Source organism: Mirounga angustirostris, unplaced genomic scaffold (genome assembly GCF_029215605.1).
Source record: "Mirounga angustirostris isolate CCGP_5_RB_7025 unplaced genomic scaffold, mMirAng1.0.hap1 SCAF_15, whole genome shotgun sequence".
Taxonomy (NCBI): Eukaryota; Metazoa; Chordata; class Mammalia; order Carnivora; family Phocidae; genus Mirounga; species Mirounga angustirostris.
The window spans coordinates 74,812,052-74,830,022 of record NW_026991723.1 but is presented as its reverse complement, the minus strand read 5'-3'; the positions used below and the strand labels follow the sequence as shown (position 1 = coordinate 74,830,022).

The window sequence follows — 17,971 nt, the reverse complement described above, 5'->3', positions numbered from 1 at the left end:
TGAACTCGTATGTCAGGGCGTGCAAGAGGGGAGCGCAACGTTTTAAGGTAGAAAACCGAGCCTGGAGCGTTTGGTATTTTAGAGGCAAAAAGTTGGCTATTTTCCCCCATAATTGTGAATTAGCTAGCCGGCTAATTGCTCCAAAGCGGTCCTGAGGCTTAGGCTTCGATCCCAAAAGAGCACAGGTTTGCAGCCCACCTCATCTCAACTTGGGGCTGGAGAAGTGGGGGAGGGGGGGCTCGCAGTGCCCCCGGAGCTCCTCCCACCCCAACCCCCACTTTCACCCCTTTCTTCCCCTGGGCTGGACTGTTTCACCCCGTCTCCAGGCAACCGCCAGGCGCGAGGCGGGACGTCATTTCCTGAAGAGCCCGTGGGGGGAAGGGGTGAGAGAGGGGGAGGGGCAGGGGGCGGGGCCAAGTCTGGGCAGGCGGCGGCGGCGGCGTCGGAACTCGCTGGAAGATCGGCCCCGGGCAGCTCAACAGTTCGCAAAGTCCCGGCTCGCGGCGGCGCGGCTCCGTCTGAGCTCGGGCGGCGCAGGAGCGCGGCGGGCCCCGGACTGCTGCAGCCCCGGACATGCCCCGCAGCCCCTCGCGGACGCCCGCGCGGCTCCACCGGCTGCGGTTCGGGGGGCTCTGGGACTAGAGCGCCCCCCACCCCAACTTATGACTTTGGGGTCCCCCAGCCCGAGAGGAACGGGCGGCCCGGCTGGGGGAGCCCCGGGCATGGTGTGACGGGGCGGTCAGCTTTGCTGCGCCCCCCACTCCGGACACCCGCCGTGTCTGTGCCGTCCAGAATGTAGCGGCTCTCTCCGCGTCCCTCCCCTCCCCCCCGGACTCCAGCCGCAGTCTCCGCGACCTCCGGGCTCCAGCCGCCAACTCCTTGTCCCCCAGGACCCTGTCGCCGTCTCCGCTTTGCCCGGACTCCGGCCGCCGTCTCCGTGTCCTCCCGACTCCAGCCGCCGTCTCTGCGCCCCTCGGACTCCAGGATCGCGACCCCTCCGTCTTCCCGCGCCCGGGACTCCGGCGGCGGTCTCCACGATCCACCCCCCTCCCCCGAGATTCTGCCACTGTTTCCTCGCCCCCCCCCAACCCCAGACTCCGGCCGCGGTCTCCGCGCCCCCCCGCCCCCCCCGGACTCCGGCTGTCGCGCCAGTGCCGGCGAGCGCAGCAGCTGCCCCTCCGCGCGCCCCGGGCCTCGGCGGGGAGATGAACGCGCAGCTGGACGGCCTGTCGGTGAGCTCGTCCTCCACCGGCTCGCTGGGCTTGGCGGCCGGGGCGGGCGGCGGCGGGGGCACGGGGCTGCGGCTGCTGTCGGCCAACGTGCGCCAGCTGCACCAGGCGCTGACGGCGCTGCTGAGCGAGGCGGAGCGGGAGCAGTTCACGCACTGCCTGAACGCCTACCACGCGCGCCGCAACGTCTTCGACCTGGTGCGCACCCTGCGCGTGCTGCTGGACAGCCCGGTCAAGCGGCGCCTGCTGCCCATGCTGCGCCTGGTCATCCCGCGCTCCGACCAGCTGCTCTTCGACCAGTACACGGCCGAGGGCCTCTACCTGCCCGCCACCACCCCCTACCGGCAGCCCGCCTGGGGCGGCCCCGACGGCGCGGGGCCCGGGGAGGTGCGCCTGGTGAGCCTGCGGCGCGCCAAGGCCCACGAGGGCTTGGGCTTCAGCATCCGCGGGGGCTCGGAGCATGGCGTGGGCATCTATGTGTCGCTGGTGGAGCCAGGCTCTCTGGCCGAGAAGGAAGGGCTGCGAGTCGGGGACCAGATTCTGCGTGTCAACGACAAATCCCTGGCCCGGGTGACCCACGCTGAGGCTGTCAAGGTAAGGATGTGGTTTGGGGACAGGACAGAGTGACAGGAGCTCTGCCGGTGTGCGTCCTTAAGGCAAATTTACCTAATCTTTCTGGGCTCCCTTTTTCTTAAAAAATGTTTCTTTAAAACAGGAACATCTAGTTTTGTTTTAGCAGATAGATGCCAGGCACTGCGGATAAGGTGGTGGGCAAAACAGACTTGGACCCTGCATAAAGGCTAGCAGCGTGTGGGAGACAGACATCAAATACACCGGCAAATGTATGACTACAAAGTGTGAAAAGGCGTAGGGATTCTTATGAGCATTAAAAAAAGAAAAGGAAAGGTCCCCTCTTGGCATATGGTTAGTAATCAGTGGGTGGTCTCGCTTCTGCTGTTGCTATTCTCATTGTTCAGTCGGGTTTTGACCCTGAAAGAAAGTTTTGTTAGCACCAACGTGGCCCAAGGAGGCCATTCTGGTGATCCACAAAGCTCTAACCTGACTCTGCTGTTTATGTACCTGGCTGTGTATCCTGGGACCAGACGCTTTTCCTCTCCAAACCTCTGGATCTCCACTAGGAAAATGGGGCAACTGGACCTGCTAAGTGTCCCTAACCTTGTTGGAAAGGAGGCCCCTGCCTGAATGTCAGAAATAAATCCTCCACCCCCTTGAGAGTAGCTGCACTTTTTGCATCTGTTAATTGAGAAAAATAACCTCATGACAGCAATCTCCTAGGGATTTAATCAAGCTGTTTAAAGCAGTTTCGTGTTTGCTAATCTCACACCTAGGGCTGTTGAAAACCAGTTGGAGTTTGAGATGGATAGTGTTTGGTATACATGTGGATTCGAGAATCCCTTGAAGGTGTTTACACACACACACACACGCACACACCACCTTTGCCCACCTTTGAACAGGAAGTGGAGAAGTTTGAGGAAAAAACAGTGACCTACTCAGCTTGTGGGCGGGGTGGGGCAGGGGAATGCTTCCTAGAGGTTTAGGGTGCCCTGTGACCCAGCTTCTCACCACCACACCTTTTGTCCCTGCCTTGGGTCCTCCCCAGCGCAGGTGATTGGAACACCGGTTAAGGGCCTGCTGGGCTACTTCCGTGTCCTCTTCAGTGACCCGTGGTCAGGTGTGTATTGAGCCCATTTCCTGACTGTTCACTTAGGGCACAACCATCTCCTCCCTGACTCTCGCTTTCCTTGTTTGGTTGCCAACTCTTCTACCCCCTGCCCCTTGAGGATTTCAGACACTTCTCTGCTGTTTCTGGGAAAAGCCCGATGGGTTTATATTGTTGGAGGGGGGTGTAGCAGACAATGGTTCTGGATTTCCATGCACCTGCCCTCCTCTCTGTCTCCTCCCCCCACATCAGTCTTTCCCCCTTCTCTGACATTCCATATATTTATAAAGAAATAGCCCATTAGCCTTTGGCCCTAAAAGGTCTGGAGTTCCCAGATGATAAATTTATACTGAAAAGATACTTGATCCAAATGGTCGATTATAATTGTGGATTCAATTTTAGTGGCAATTTTAAAAGACTTGTGTAATTCTGTCATCACAAGGTGACAGACTTTGGAAAGGCCTCCGGTAACCTGGACATTAAAAGCACAGGCCCTCCTGTCGGTCTGCATCCCAGTGTCAGGCATGTCCAGAGGCTGGAGCTGCCTGGCTCTGAGCTTCGGCTCGGCCCTCCTGTATTTCATGGGAGTCGCTCTGCATGTCGTGTCTGCACCCTTCCTGACTTACGCCTCAGTCCCGTTACTCTGTGACTTGGGGTGGGCCTTAGCTCATCTAGTAAAACCTAAACTCTCCGTGGTGTGGTTTTTGAGCACCCAAAGGAGCAGAACTGCCTTCGGATGTGTGTGGGAGCCCTGTGAGCTGAGCAGCCACCCGGGTCCCTGACTGTCACTTTCCCTATGGAGGGGTCGGCTAAGGCCAAATGAGCTCCTGCCTTGGGGTGCCCCTTTTCTGGCCAACGCCAGACACAACCGGCCCGGGACACACCCCTTTGGAACCTTCAGAAGCAACAGGCAAAATGAATACGGCTTTGTGTCACCTTAACTCCAGGGGGAAAGGGGACCAGACTTTCCGTGTGGGTGGAATTTAAAACGGAGGAGGCGGAACCTGGCTCTGTGGTTGCAGGATGGGCAGGCGGTTTCAGGACACTTTAGAAGAACCCCTGGGGTCTATTGACACATCTCCACAAAATTAAGGGCATTAAGTCCCCGAACTGAGAGCCAAAAGAGGCCCCAGCTTCTCCACTAGTTACAAACTGCCCGAAACCAGGATTTTTCTCCACTTTCAGCCCCTCTTTATGAGCTTCAGTGCCGGAAGGCACCGTGTCAGGGATTTTTATGGTGTAGGTACATTCCTTTTAACTGAACTTCAGGCTTTAGTCAAATATCACCAGTTTTTCTGCATTTTCTGTACCATATACCGCACTGCATTTAGTACAAGACCTGTTTTATTTCTCCTTCAATGTTATTTTATTTGTTCATTTATTCATTTGTTATTTCCTCCCCCAGCTTTCTGGAAGTAGAACTGGCAAATGAAAATTGTATATAATTAAGGTGTACAATGTGATGATTTGTGATACATGGTAAGAGGATTACCACAATCAAGCTAATTATCCATCACCTCACAGAGTTATTTTATTTTTGTGGTAAGAACATTTAGGATGTACTCTTTTAGCAAATTTCAAGCATACAATATAGAATTATCAATTATTCATTTTATAACTGGAAGTCTGTACCCTTTGACCAATATTTTCCTGTTTCCTTCCCCGCCCCAGCCTCTGGCAACCACTGTTCAGCTCTTTGCTTCTGTGAATTAGACTATTTTAGATTCCACATATAAGTGAGATCATCCAACATTTGTTTTTATGGGTCTGGCTTATTTCACTTAGTATAATGTCCTCCAGGTTGATCCATGTTGTCACAAAGGGCAGAATTGCCTTCTTTTTTTTGTGGCCGAATAATATTCCTCTGTGTGTGTGTGTGTGTGTGTGTGTATACTTTTTTCTGTTCATCTGTCAATATACACTTAGGTTGTTTCTGTGTTTTGGCTCTTGAGATGTGTTTTCAATCTTAAAACCTTTATTTTTCTCCTGCAGGTAGAAAGAGGGGGAAAAGATCCTCTGAGCATCCTGAAGGAGAGATACTGTGTGTGTGTTGTGTGTGTGTATAATAAAAAGAAGATTAAATTTTAGGAATCAAGTTACTTAAGAGTTCATGAATCAGAGAGGGTCACCTCCTCCCAGGGAACAGAGGAGAGATTGAACATACAAAGTTTTTTCCACTTCTCTCTCTCACAAATCAAGTATCCATTGTTGCTCAGAGTGTTTCAGCAAGGATTCTGTTCCTCTGTCCAGGGGGCTCCCATTCCTCTCTTGAAGCCTATTTGCTAAATCATCAGTGACAGGTCCAGATAAGGCAAGCCATTTACTATTTGCAATTATGTTGAAATGTTTGATTTTTGAAAAATCTATCTTGAATGAACAGGAGCCAAACTAATAATAATAAAAAAGTAGACCTTTCAGAGGTTTTCAGCCAAAAAGCGTTGGTAAATTAGCCAAGGGGCCCACAGACCAGGGCTGCTGCACTGGGCTCTGCCACATGCTTGCTTTGTGACCATGGGGCCAGTCACTGACCCTCTCTATGTCCTAGGGTGGATGGGCCAGTGGCTGCCCAGGGTCCCTTCCGGGCTCAGACAATCTGCGATTTGCTCAGTATGTGCTACACAGAAGGCGTTTAGAATGTCTAATCCGGTGTTTTCTTGTTCTTTTGGAATTGATTTCATTTAAGGCAGAGTTAAGAAAGTTGGCTAAGGATTGGGAGATGAGAATCTTGGCACTCTTGTGTAGCCTCCTACTAATTCAGGAAATTGACGGGTTACACACTGTACTGATGAGAACTTGCCTGCTCTCCCTTGACCCAAGAACACCAACCCCGGTGTTGTTCCAGAGTAAATGAGAAGATGACCATAGGATTGTGGCGTGTACAGCATTGCCCTGGGAGCTCTCAAAACCACGTTCACTTTCCGGCTTGCCCTCCGAGTCCCTAATTCTGCGGGTAGCAGGACACGGGGTAGCCGGGTGCTGCCGGGATGTGTGTGTGGATGTTTGTGTTTCATCTAGATAAAAATGAAATGGCTTCATTACCATCTCAGCATCCCCCCACCCGGAGTACCTCCAAGGGGCATATTAGAATTTGAAACGTTCCAGAAGATACAAACAGCGGCCGGCCCTTTCATTTAATTAGAGTCATCACACCCTCCCTTTCTCTGCATAATAACCCACAAAAAATCTGTCCATGTTAACATAAATCACTGTGTTTAGTCCAGCACATTCTAAACGACACATTTGTCATTTTCCCATTGTACATGGTTAGCTGAAGCCATTATAAATTATTACCACTTCCACCTTTGTATCTGAAATGCAGCTTCTCCCATTGGTGTGATTACTGTTTTCCAATTTGGAAACCGTGGGTAATGTGTTCATGGGGACGCGCACACTTTCTTCTGGCCCCGTCCTCTTTCTTGGGTCCTGCGGGTCTTGCCAGCAATGACATGTTGAAAGCTCACTATTAATAAACTCTTTATTGAATAGATGTTTGCTTGCTGGATCCAGAGTCTGATGCAGTGCATTGAGAGGGTCCATTTCTTTAATTTAATCTTACTTATTTATGTGGCCCAAGCTGATACTCAAGGTTTTAGACAATGACAGTGCCCAGGGTAGGACAAAAATCTTCTTGCAACTGGTTATTTCCTCTTCAAATGAGGGAAGCATTTTGTAGGCTGGAAGAGAATGCCCTTATTTTTTTGGGGGGGGGGGGATGATATTATTATTAGAAGATTCCTGCCTCTTGGCTTTCAGCTGGACACGAAAGAGATAGAGAATTACCCCGGCACTAGCTTCTTGGTTTGCTGTCACCTTCCTCTTGCCACAAACCTGGCGTTGTTTATTACCTGCCATAGATTCATCATCTGGATGGGGCTGCAAAGATACGTATGATCCTGTAACCCCCGACTAATTGGATTTTGGGTGTGTTGTTGCTTTCCACCTCTGCCACACTGCACACAGCCTGTACGCACCTGTCAAGTGCGCGCCGCCCCTCACACCCTGTCTGCTCATGCGCCCAGCACATGTGCATCTCCTCCGAGTCATAATCCACTCCCCACCCCCACCCCCCTCTGCCCTGCAGAAGGCTTTGCGCTGAAGCAGGCATCCGTGGGGGATTAGGCTCCAACTGGCTTTCCAGCAAGGTTCTTTTATGACCTGGAAGAGCAGCATTTGGTCTCTGCTGCTCAGGGACCCCAAACTAGTGCCCAGCAAGGACCAGAGAATTTGATTAGAAGGAATGACATTTAACGGCTGGAGGTGGTTGGAGGTTGAAATACAAATCTTTCGAAACCTATTCTTTTTCTTCCTTTTTTTTTTTTTTTTTTTAAACCCCCAAGCAAGAATCTGACGTTAACAGGGAGCTCACACAGGCTTCTAGTTGTGCCCCAGGGTGGGGGGGCTGCTTTTTAAAGATTTCCTGTGCTGCAAACATTTCATTTGACTTTTATAGCACATGGCAGGTGGCAAAGGGTGCCGCGAACAGGAATCAGACCATTTGTTTCCTGTGCACTCCTGGCGTCCTCTGCAGGAGGCAGCACCATGGGGCGGGTGCACTTGTGTTTGAACTTCGCTTTACTGGAACGCCGCCGGGAAGAGAGGAGGCTGGTGTCAGTGAGTGAGCCCCTCCTCTGTGCCAGGTGCTTTCTCCTTCCCAGGGGAGGCAGGGAGGCCAGGCAGGTCAGGCTCCAGGAGGAGAAATTGACCAGTCCAGGGTCACCATGGGGATTAGAAACGAGGTGGCCCTTCTGCCCTACCTTCCCGCCTGGAAGCCAGCCCTGGTCGTTATGCAGCCAGCCTCCTGGAAGACACGGCCAGGCCCCCCGCTGGAAGGCAGGCAGCCGGCATACTTTGTGCCTGACGTTTGGGAGCCTTTGAGGAACCATCCACAGACTTCATTTTATTAAGTGGGGATTCTGATGCCCATGCTTCAAGGGCAGGCGGCGTGTTTGAGCCCCACCTGTGCCCGTGGGAGCCCTTTATCCATGCAAGCTCTGAGGGGGGCACTTAGCTCCCCCAGGGCTGTGGCTGGTCCTTGGAATTCAGAGATGGATGGTCAATGGCCCCTGCCCTCGGGGAGCCCTGGGGCTGGGGGGGCATGGACCCACCCAGGGCCACGGGTCACCAACGGTTTTAAGAACTGTAACATCCAGGGCGCCTGGGTGGCTCAGTTGGTTAAGCGACTGCCTTCGGTTCAGGTCATGATCCTGGAGTCCCAGGATCGAGTCCCACATCAGGCTCCCTGCTCAGCAGGGAGTCTGCTTCTCCTTCTGACCCTCCCCCTTCTCATGCTCTCTCTCTATCTCATTCTCTCTCTCAAATAAATAAATAAAATCTTAAAAAAAAAAACAAAAAACTGTAACATCCACGTGCCTCCACATCCCTGCCACCCTCTCTCCAAAGCAGGCGCCCACGCCATCCCCTCATCCCGCTGGAATTTCCTTCAGCACACCGGTCACTATGAGAAGGACATTTCACCGTGTTTGTTGGTCATGTGCCTGCCCCACTACAAATAAGCTCCACAAAAACCAAGATTTGGTCTCTGTCGCTCCCTCGCCTACCCCAGCGCCTGGAACACAGTAGGTACTTTAGTAAATGAATATTTGCTGAATGAATAGAATGATCTCGCATCCAGTGCAATGCTGGTGAGTTCAGGATCCCTTGGTTCCTGAGTGGGATATCCGAAGAAAATCTATGTGTTGCAAGGCAGTGGGTGCTTGGAGAAAAATGTCGAGGAATGCCCTAGACTCTAATGTATGCTTTACCAAGAAGCTGATGGTGTGGCTGTGAGCAGATCACGTGACATCTCTGGATGCCTCAGTCTTTGGAGCTATGAAATGGGCGTAGCCATATCCTACTTGCCTTTCCGGGATGGGTATGGAATCGTATGACTTAATAGGTACAAAAACATTTGGTAAATAGGAAACCCTATACTACTACTTTTTAGTGAAAGACCTTTAAAAAAAACCAAACGTCTGTGCCTGGGTGGGCAGGAGCTTTTCCCACCCTCTGCAGCCCAGCCCACCCTACGAGACCTCTTTGGTTAGTTCATTTGTTGCTTTGCTCTTAATTTTAAAACCACATTCCCAGAAGTGGGTTATTTCTGCAGCCTGTGTCTGTGATTCCAAAATAGAATCATTTGTGCATTCTGAAGCAATCAATGAACCAATTTTGGGTGAGATATATCTTCTGGCTTTTTGTTTAAAAAAAAAAAACAGAAACAAAACCCAGCACAGTTCAGGTTTTAAGAAGCCCCAGCATTTCAGGTAGAGGCCAAGTTCCTGCTAATCACATGTATGTTTAAAAGCTGCTTTATTCTCTATCGAGAATGCACAAGTGAATTTATTTTTTTCTCCTTTTCCGGTCCCAACCCCTTTACCTCCTTCCCCTTTGAGAATTTTTGTTCCTTATGCTAAATTGGCTGTGGTTTTGCTTCAGCTGGCAGCCAGTTTTATAGTTATTTTTCCTCTCTACCTGAATTTTCATAATATCAGCATCCTCTCAACTTTGAATGCAAAGCAAATATTTCAACCTCCCATAAACAAGTCCCAAAATGTCTTCTTCACCAGATTCTAAAGCTGCAGGTTACAGGGAAGAACATGGCAAAGTGACATCTAAAAGGGTATTTCTAAATACTCTAGAAGTCGTGGTTCAGAAATGTAGCTTGCCCAAGAATTAACAAGCTCCCTAGGCAAGTCTTCATCATACTGAGGTTTAGGAAGCACCACCTTCCTTTGGGATCTGTCCCCATCCCCAACATTTATCCACAGAAAGACTTGACCAGAGAGGTGGACCCATCCTGAGCTGTTTTGGAGCAGGACTCCAGAGGTGCAAGGTCAGCTGATAAGTTGGACAATCCAGGGAAGAGAGGTTGGAGATGGCTTTTGGAGATGGACCTGGGTTCATCTGACTGGGTTACTTGGCCGTGACCTTGAGCAGCTCCCTTGGCCTCTCTGTGATGCAGACCCCCTCACCCTTGAACTTGGCCCCTAGCCCTCACAGTTTATTGTTGCTGTCGCACATCACAAGTTTGAGAAATACGGCCACGGAGGTCTTACTGCAGTATTGTAATGAAAAATGTTATCGACTGCATCCTCTTGGCTTTGAAAGTCTTCTGTTGCGCCTGCTTAGTCCAAAAAAAGAAAAAAAGGTGCCTTTGGAAGAAAAGACCGGGGCTCAGGGCCTTCTTGATGCATGGTAGCTGCTTGAATTGCAGAGTCATTTACTAAATGTGGTCAATATTCCCACATAGAGTTTCCTTAAAAACGTTAACTGCTCCTGTTCGGGTTTTGGCATCTGCATTTTCTTTCGTTTTTCAGTGGCAATAAAGCCCAGGGATCGGATGGAATTGCGTGTCCCAACCTCCCTTAAAAACGTGGGGCAGGTGCATGGCTCAGAGGCCGGTGTGTGACAGTGTGCTTCCCAGATCAGCTGCATCTCCGGCCTTGTTCCCCAGCATCCTTCCCTGCTGGGCTCCCCCGGGGCCCTGATGAGAAGGGAGAGAAGGTAGCTGTTTTTCCAGAACCCATTAAAGCAATTAATGCAGGTTGAAAGTGGTGATTTGACAATATGGCATCTGGACTTAAAAAAAAAAACAACAACAACAAACCCTGGAATGTATTTGAACCACATCTGAAATGGTGTGTGAGGCTTCATTAAGGGGTTTCTGATTAAGAAAAGAGAAGAAGAGTGGTCCAGCTTTCAGAAGTTACCCTTCCATGCAGGTGGGGAAGGGGGGAAGTCTGGGGGATGTCTTCCTTCTGCCGTTTCCATCCTGCGGGCCGTGGAGGATGTGGTGTCCTGCGGTGTGTCTGAGGCCAGCGGGACCTTCATCCTTGCTCCATCTCTCCTGCCACCTCCTCTTTCTCCTCAGGGGGCCCCAGGCCTATCCCAGGTTCTCCCAAACTCTCTTAAATCCTCTCCTCCCTCCACGAGTTCTTCCAGTCCTGAGGGTTTAAGTCAAGATGTTCAGTTTGTCCCCAGATCCCTTCCTCTCTGCCGTGCTTTCTCTGAACAGGACCTGGGCCTCCTTTTGGTATCTTTATTTTTTTAATTTATATTTTCAGCTCTTCCCCAGTATTAGGAAAAGCATTTATTTGCCTTGGAAGTCAAGGCTCCTGTCTGACCCTCTGAAGGCACCTCATCCTCTTGCCCACAAATCATGGACATTCCCCAAGTTAGTAACCTTGACCTGCTATCCTCTCTGCAGTCTCCCTGTTGGGGATTGCATGAGCTCTGGCGAGCTCAGACCCTCCAGGCCCGATCCCTCCCCAGCACATCCCAGACCACACTGCCATTGGAGGCCGAATTCTCTGCCATTGGAGACCGAAGTGCAGCGGCCCCCTGGCTGGCTGGCTGTCTCCGGTCTTGCTCATCCAGTCCATTCAGCATCCCGGAGGCAGGGCACGCTTTCGAAATTTGTCTCTCATCAAGTGGTGCCCTGCCTAGCACCTTGCACTGGTGCTGAGAGCTTTCAGGGCAGAAGCCGAGCTCCTGAACCTGATGTTCAGGCTGCCCATGATCTGATCCCCTTCTGTCTGCAGACAGTCCTTTTCTCTGGCTGTTCCCCGAGTGCCATCGGGCAGCACGCCCTCCTCTGAAAGGCGGCTCTGTGTCCCTGCACCTGTCCACACACACGGTCCCCGTGAGGCCAGCCCCAGTGGATCGCCCTGCCCACCTGCAGCTACCCCATCTGCAGGAACCCCTCCCCTGCGGCTCCATCAGCCTAGTGACCCTGTTTCACTTGTTGGGACACAGATTATACACCCCCCAGGGTTTCCTTGAATTGCTCTGTGGCCAGTAATAACTTCTGTACTGAGGGCTTACAGTAATCCGGACGGCATTCTCAGGACTTTCTGTGTATGAACTCACTTGAACCTCACACTAGCCCAATAGGTTCAAAGGAGGTACCGCTTTTATTGCTTCGTTGGGCAAAAAAATTGCAGAGTTTGTCACTTGCCTGTTGTCACAAAGATGGACAGGAAGGCAGAGCCAGGAATTAAAACCAGGTTTTGTTGACTTGAGGGGATGTATCTGTCGCTCCAGAGCCAGGGAGAGGTGGCCTCCCGTGATGCTTCAGCCTGGGCTCTGGAGCCAGGGGCTCTGTGCACCCGTGGGGCCTTGAACAAATTCCTTGACCTCTCTGATTCTCACATGCCTCTTTGATAACGTCGTAATGCGAATAATAGCCAAATGGTAGGCAAGTTTCTTAACTTCCCTATTCAAGTTCCTCGTCTCTAAAATGGGGATACCAATGGCCATGCGGGTAACCGTGAAAGCACTGGGGTTATCTGTCGATTTGAGCATTTCATGATTACCTGTTATGTTCACCCCGTTGCGCTGGGGTGAACATAGGGCTTTTCCCTACCAGGTAACACTCTTCCTGGTATAAAATACATAGCACCTAACGTGCTTATGAACTTGTAATACTGAGCCCACGAATAACTACGGCCCCCAGGGACGGGCGTCTCTGTGCCACCTGGAGTTCTGCGAGGGCTTGCCGCAAATGTCCGCACCAACCCTTGGGCGCAGCCCCCAGGGACAGGAGGCCGAGCACTGGGAAGAGGAAGGGCCTGGCCACCAGTACACACGTAGGAGGTGGCAGGGCTGGGATTTGAACTCCTGATCTTCTTGCCTCCCACGTGTGTGCTCCTTGCCACCTTCTGGTGGGTGTCCAGCCTAGCACCGCGCTGGCCGGAGCCCCATTTCAGTAAATGTACATTTCCTCTCTGATGTTTTTTTTCCTTATTGAAACGGTGTTGCAGCCTTTTGATCAGAAAACCCAGGAGTGAGCAGACAGCCCAGGCCACGGCCGCCCTGCCCTTTCCTGGGCGAGCTCTGTGCATCTTAATTGACTAGACGTCAGGTACCCAGGCGGCCCTGCGCACTCTTGGCCTTTTTATCCGCCCCCCTTCTCCCCCTCTTAGCTCTCTTGCCATGCCCCGACCTTTGTCAGGATTTTATTTTGTGCCTTGTCTGTGGAAATTCCCTAAACAGATTAACTGTGACCTCACCTCCAGCCCCATTAGGATAAACCCGTGACTTCGGAGATCATCTCATTGATTGGCGGAGGCTGCGAATCTGTGTTGCCTGCTTCGTGGGCACGGCGCGAACAGGGGTCCCCGGGCCTCTTGTAAGAGGCCGGTGGTCGTCAACACCATCACAGACTGGACAAAGGAAGGGCCATTTTGTTTGGTTCATAGGAGACATGAGGAGCAGAGGAGTCCGCCTGCGCATTTAAAATAAAATATGTGTGTGCGTTAATGACCCGAGAGAGATGGGTTCAGTTTAGAGAGCTCGGAAACCCCAGGAAAACACAAAGGAAAAGGACCCCCCCAATCATCGATAATCCGCTCCACCCAGAAATAATCACTATTGACAATTTGATTGTCATCTTTCCAGTCCCCCGCATGCCTACGTGTGTAAATCCCTATTGGGAATTTTCTACAAAACTGCCTTTCTGAACATAGTTTTTGAGCCTGTCTCACCAAACAGTGGATCATGACTCTTTTTTGACCCCAATAAATGTTTCTAGAACATGGTTTTTAATGATTACGTCATAGCAAAGAGGTGCGTGATTTATTGGACTAATTTCTTCTTGTTGGACAGGTTGTTTTTTAAACGTTACCCACATTGCCGCTTTAGACAATGTGTCCTGGCATGTTAATCTGGAAGCATGTCTCTAAAAATTCCTTGGGCTGTCTTTCTAGAAGTGGCATTGGCTCTGGGCATAGGCAGAATTTTAAGACTTGGGTAACTGTTGCCAGATTGTTCTTGGGGAAGCAGAGTTTGTTATTTTACAGTCCGCTCTACCAGTGTTAGCCGTGTATGCGAAGCCTCGTTTTCCCCCAGCCTTGCCAACACCGGATATTATATTTCTTTTCCGTTTTTGCTTATCAGACAGACAAAAAAGTATCCTATTTTAATTTGCATAATTTAAATAGTGAAGTTGAACTCCTTTGCATGTTTATTATTTGTATAGCTGCATATACGTACATTATTATGTATGTATGTGATATATATACATTTATTTATTTTTGGTGTGTAACTTATTGATGTCCTATGCCCATTTAACCACAAGAATGTTACATTTCCAGCTCCTCAGATCTATCAGCCTTTTTCTTTAAGAGATGGTTATTAGGAGTAGCTGTTAGGTGGTTGATTCATCCACCTGGAATTCAGATCTTTCAGTTCGAGGGTGAGTTAAATTGGAGGCCTATCCCTTGTTAACGGAGTGCACAGAAAGTGATGAGGGACAGGAATGTTAAGTGTCCTCCAGGACAATACACCCCATCCATGTATCCGCTCTTGGGCCAAGAAAATGTTGATATATAATCAGATTTTTCTGATGGTGGATGTGCTGTGGACATTGGTTCTAGATCACAACAACGCCATTGGAAACCCATCGAGGCTCACCTTGAGTGATTATGTTTATGACTCCTAGAATCTTGTTTGTTCTTCCCAAAAGAAAAACGAAAAGAATAAAGAGACCAAATTTAAAAGAACATTTGTAAAGCAATTTACTTAAATTATAAGAGACTAAAAGCCAGGCTTAGTGGATAATTGAAGAATTGCATTAAAAGGGAATCAATATCTTTCTGGAATCTGCTCTGTCCTCATCTTCTGAGTTCTTCTGCAAGGGGATGGCGACTCTGTCACTGTCTTACAAATTTCTCATGGCATTGTCCCCAAGGACAACATTTTCTCTCTCTCTTTTGATCCTTCATGTTTTTCCTTTTCCTACAGCCTTAACTCACTGAGACATTTAGGAGCAAAGATACCAGGGATCAGGGGCTTTGAAATGTCAGGTCCCTGTTCCAGCCTCCGGGATCCTGGTGTTCCCAGTACTGGAACAAGGGCTGCCTTCTTCACCCCAAGCCTTTGGAGAAGGTCAAACTCATAAAGAAAGAACAGTGGAGGGGATGAAGAGTTGATTTCTTGAACTCTACTTTGTAAGGCTCCAATTAAAGGCAAACTGAAACAACATTAAAAAAAAAAAAACAACTCAAAAGGGGAAAAGAAGATGTTGATTATTCCACCTTCCTAACTAGCTGTCGTTTCTCTGCCCTCTCCCCTGGCCTTTATTTCTGTGCATTCACATTCCTTGATGGTTGGATCACGTGCTTCTGTTTATTTTTGCTTCATGCATATGTTGAGCTGCATCTCGTGGAAGGGGGGACTGCTCTGCAGTCCATATTGATTTCCCTGAGGATGTAGCCCCTTGAAGAGGTGAGGTGGCCACAAAGAGCCAGAGCAGGTGTGGTAAGCTTTGCCCCAGATCCTGGCCTCCTGACGGGCACACAGCTGTGAGGGACACCAACATGAAGCCACCGTTCTTTGAGACCCAGTGACTTTCTCAGCATACCACTACCCGCTTATGTCAACGTTCCAGTAGAATATAAACTAACAGTTTTTGGACTTTTATTTAAGGGAATGTTTTTAAATGACATGATTCTGAGACCAAAGTCAGCAGCAGTAAAGTATTTCTGGGGAGTGGAAGGAGAGAGTAGGATGAGAAAGCAGAGTTATTGCCCAAGCATCTATGAAAATATCTCTGCCTCCAACTCTGTGTATAAGGTGTCTGATCCTTGAGATGTACTTCAGCATTCATTCATTCACTCGGCAGCTGTTTTCCTGAGCTCTTCCTATATGATTGGTGTGATTGAACATCCTCTTTGAACTCCACATGTCCTATTTACTTACTTGTTAATATATTTGTGATTAATATTTCTTCCTACTTCAGAAATAATTGAATGACTTAACCTAGAAAGGACATCATGAAAAAGTCACAGAGCTCAGAAACCATATTGGAAAGTGTGTGTGTGTGTTGCCTTTAATAAGAATAATATTTCATATTTAAGTGGAGTTGTGAGCTTCCTAGCAACCAAGGCAAAAAGGGAAATTCATGCATTGTTTACATTCTACTAGAGAATTCATTGGTATTTCAAGAGAGGTAAAATTCTTCATTGGCGGTCAGTTTTAAAAGGAAGGCAATCAATTTCAGAAGGAAGGCAATTACAATTGCATTTCTTCATTGTCTTTCATTTTATGTGGAATCACCCACGATTTCCAGTCTTTCATATTTATTGACACATCTGTGCCCAAAACAGAAGAATTCCCCGACTTCTCTATCTACTGAGAAGGATATAAATAAAATAATCACTGTATACGTATGTTGATGTATGTACCTTCAGGGATAGGGAGCAGCACATGCAAAGAACTTGGAGCGTTTGATACTGTAAGAAAGGCCAGTGGCAGGGACAGACGATGAGGCTGGCAAAGAGGCTGACCAGGCAGGCTCTAGGGCCAGCCGCACAGGCCTGAGACACACTGTGAGGTCTTCGCATTTTACATCAGAAGCAGTGGGACCGTTTCGGCGGGGAGGGGACAGGGTCCACCTGCATCTTAAAAGGATGTCCTGGCTGCGCAGCAGAGACTGATTTTAGAGGCTGTTGCAGTTAGTGGTCTCTGTAAGAGGTAATTAACACAGATAAAAATGTGATGCAGAGGAAAGGAGCTCTGAAGACAGGACTAATTAGGGCTTTACTTTTTCATGACATTAAAATACACCCCTGGGGCAGAGAGCACACGCCATTAATTTCTGTCCTCCCTCAAAGTGGGGCTGAATGGGGAGGGTCTTTCTAGCCCATGTGGCTGAACCCAGCACCAGCTCAGGGTTCAAGAGTTCGGGGGGTTCTCACTTGTTTATGGTCTGTAAGTCCCACATCCCCTCTTCAGACCTTCTCCTTGTCCATCTTGTGAGGCCAAGACAGAGGGGTTACCCTTGGGTATCTGAACCCCCTTTCACTACTGGTGAAAGAAGCATGAGTTTGGAAAGTCCAAGATTCAAATCCAAACCCTGCCTCTTATCCTTTTTCTGACCTTGCTTAAGACATGCCACCACCTAGAGTCTCTTTACTCATCTGGGCAATGGGAAGAATAAAATGTGTGGTCATCCCTATAACTTTGCTGTTACCAATAATATTAGCCACCATGGTTGGGCACCCGCTATGCACCGTACTTAGCGCAAGGTGCTTTGTGTACATTATCTCGTCAGTCCTCACTTTGTCCCCACAGTAACTCTGTAAGAGTAGGCATTAGTAGCCCCATTTAACAGGTGATAAAGCTGAGGCAACTTGTCTAAAGTATCTTAGCCAGGAAGAGATAGAACTTTGTTTGGGAATGGCTTTCTAGTGAATATACCTTTCACTGAAAAACTCTCGGGGCGGGGGGGAATCCTCACCCTAAGATACCTTTTTATTTTGGTGCTTGGCAATTCTCTAGTTTCCAGATGCGGTTGGAAAATAGAGCCAAGGTTTGCCTATAACTAGATTTCTGGAGCCTGTGGAAGAAAGCATAAAAGAGGATGGATCCCTGCACCAGAGTGAGCTCTGCTTTGGGAAAAGGCATTGGAAAGCCCGCACCCAGTCCCATCCACAGCGCCTTCTGTAGGCACGGATGTCATGGTGCTGCCCCCTGCAGGCGGTTGTAGGAACTACAACAGGGAGGGACAAGGTTGCATATGAAAAAAGATGCATTAATTTTGCCCGCTGCCTTAGGAGTTCCACTTATCTCTGATCTAGAGAATTAGACCCGTGTGTGCTTCAAGATGCATGAAAAGGTTTGTTATCGTAGCTTTGTTTGCAGTGGCAAAAACCGAGAAACCACCTACATGTCCGACAATAGAGTGAGAATTCAGTGGTGGAGCATCTCTGCCAGGGAGCGGGCCCTAGTGCATGCACAAAGACATGAGCTTAATGTCATTGAACTGGTGAGCAAAGATCTTCAAAATACATCTTTTCAGCTGGAAAAAACATGGTGATGAAAATGTTAAGTGTGAGTCAATTTCTATGAAGATCAGACAACAGTAGTTTTTTTTTTTTTTTTTTTTAAGGTTTTATTTATTTGACAGAGAGAGACACAACGAGAGAGGGAACACAAGCAGGGAGAGTGGAAGAGGGAGAAGCAGGCTTCCCACCGAGCAGGGAGCCCGATGTAGGGCTCGATCCCAGGACCCTGGGATCATGACCTGAGCTGAAGGCAGATGCTTAACGACTGAGCCACC

The 17,971-nt window shown here is 49.3% G+C and overlaps 1 protein-coding gene across 5 annotated transcripts in view; it reads left to right on the top strand.

The window, feature by feature from the left end:
- Positions 1-446: 446 nt before the first annotated feature.
- Positions 447-17,971, top strand: part of WHRN (whirlin) — a 90,799-nt gene continuing 73,274 nt past the window's right edge. For all 5 annotated transcript variants that reach the window (XM_064580143.1, XM_064580142.1, XM_064580141.1 and 2 more), the window contains exon 1: positions 447-1,823. In XM_064580143.1, the coding sequence (XP_064436213.1) occupies positions 1,206-1,823 (618 nt within the window). In that variant the 5' untranslated portion in view covers positions 447-1,205. The remainder of the gene's footprint in view (positions 1,824-17,971) is intronic.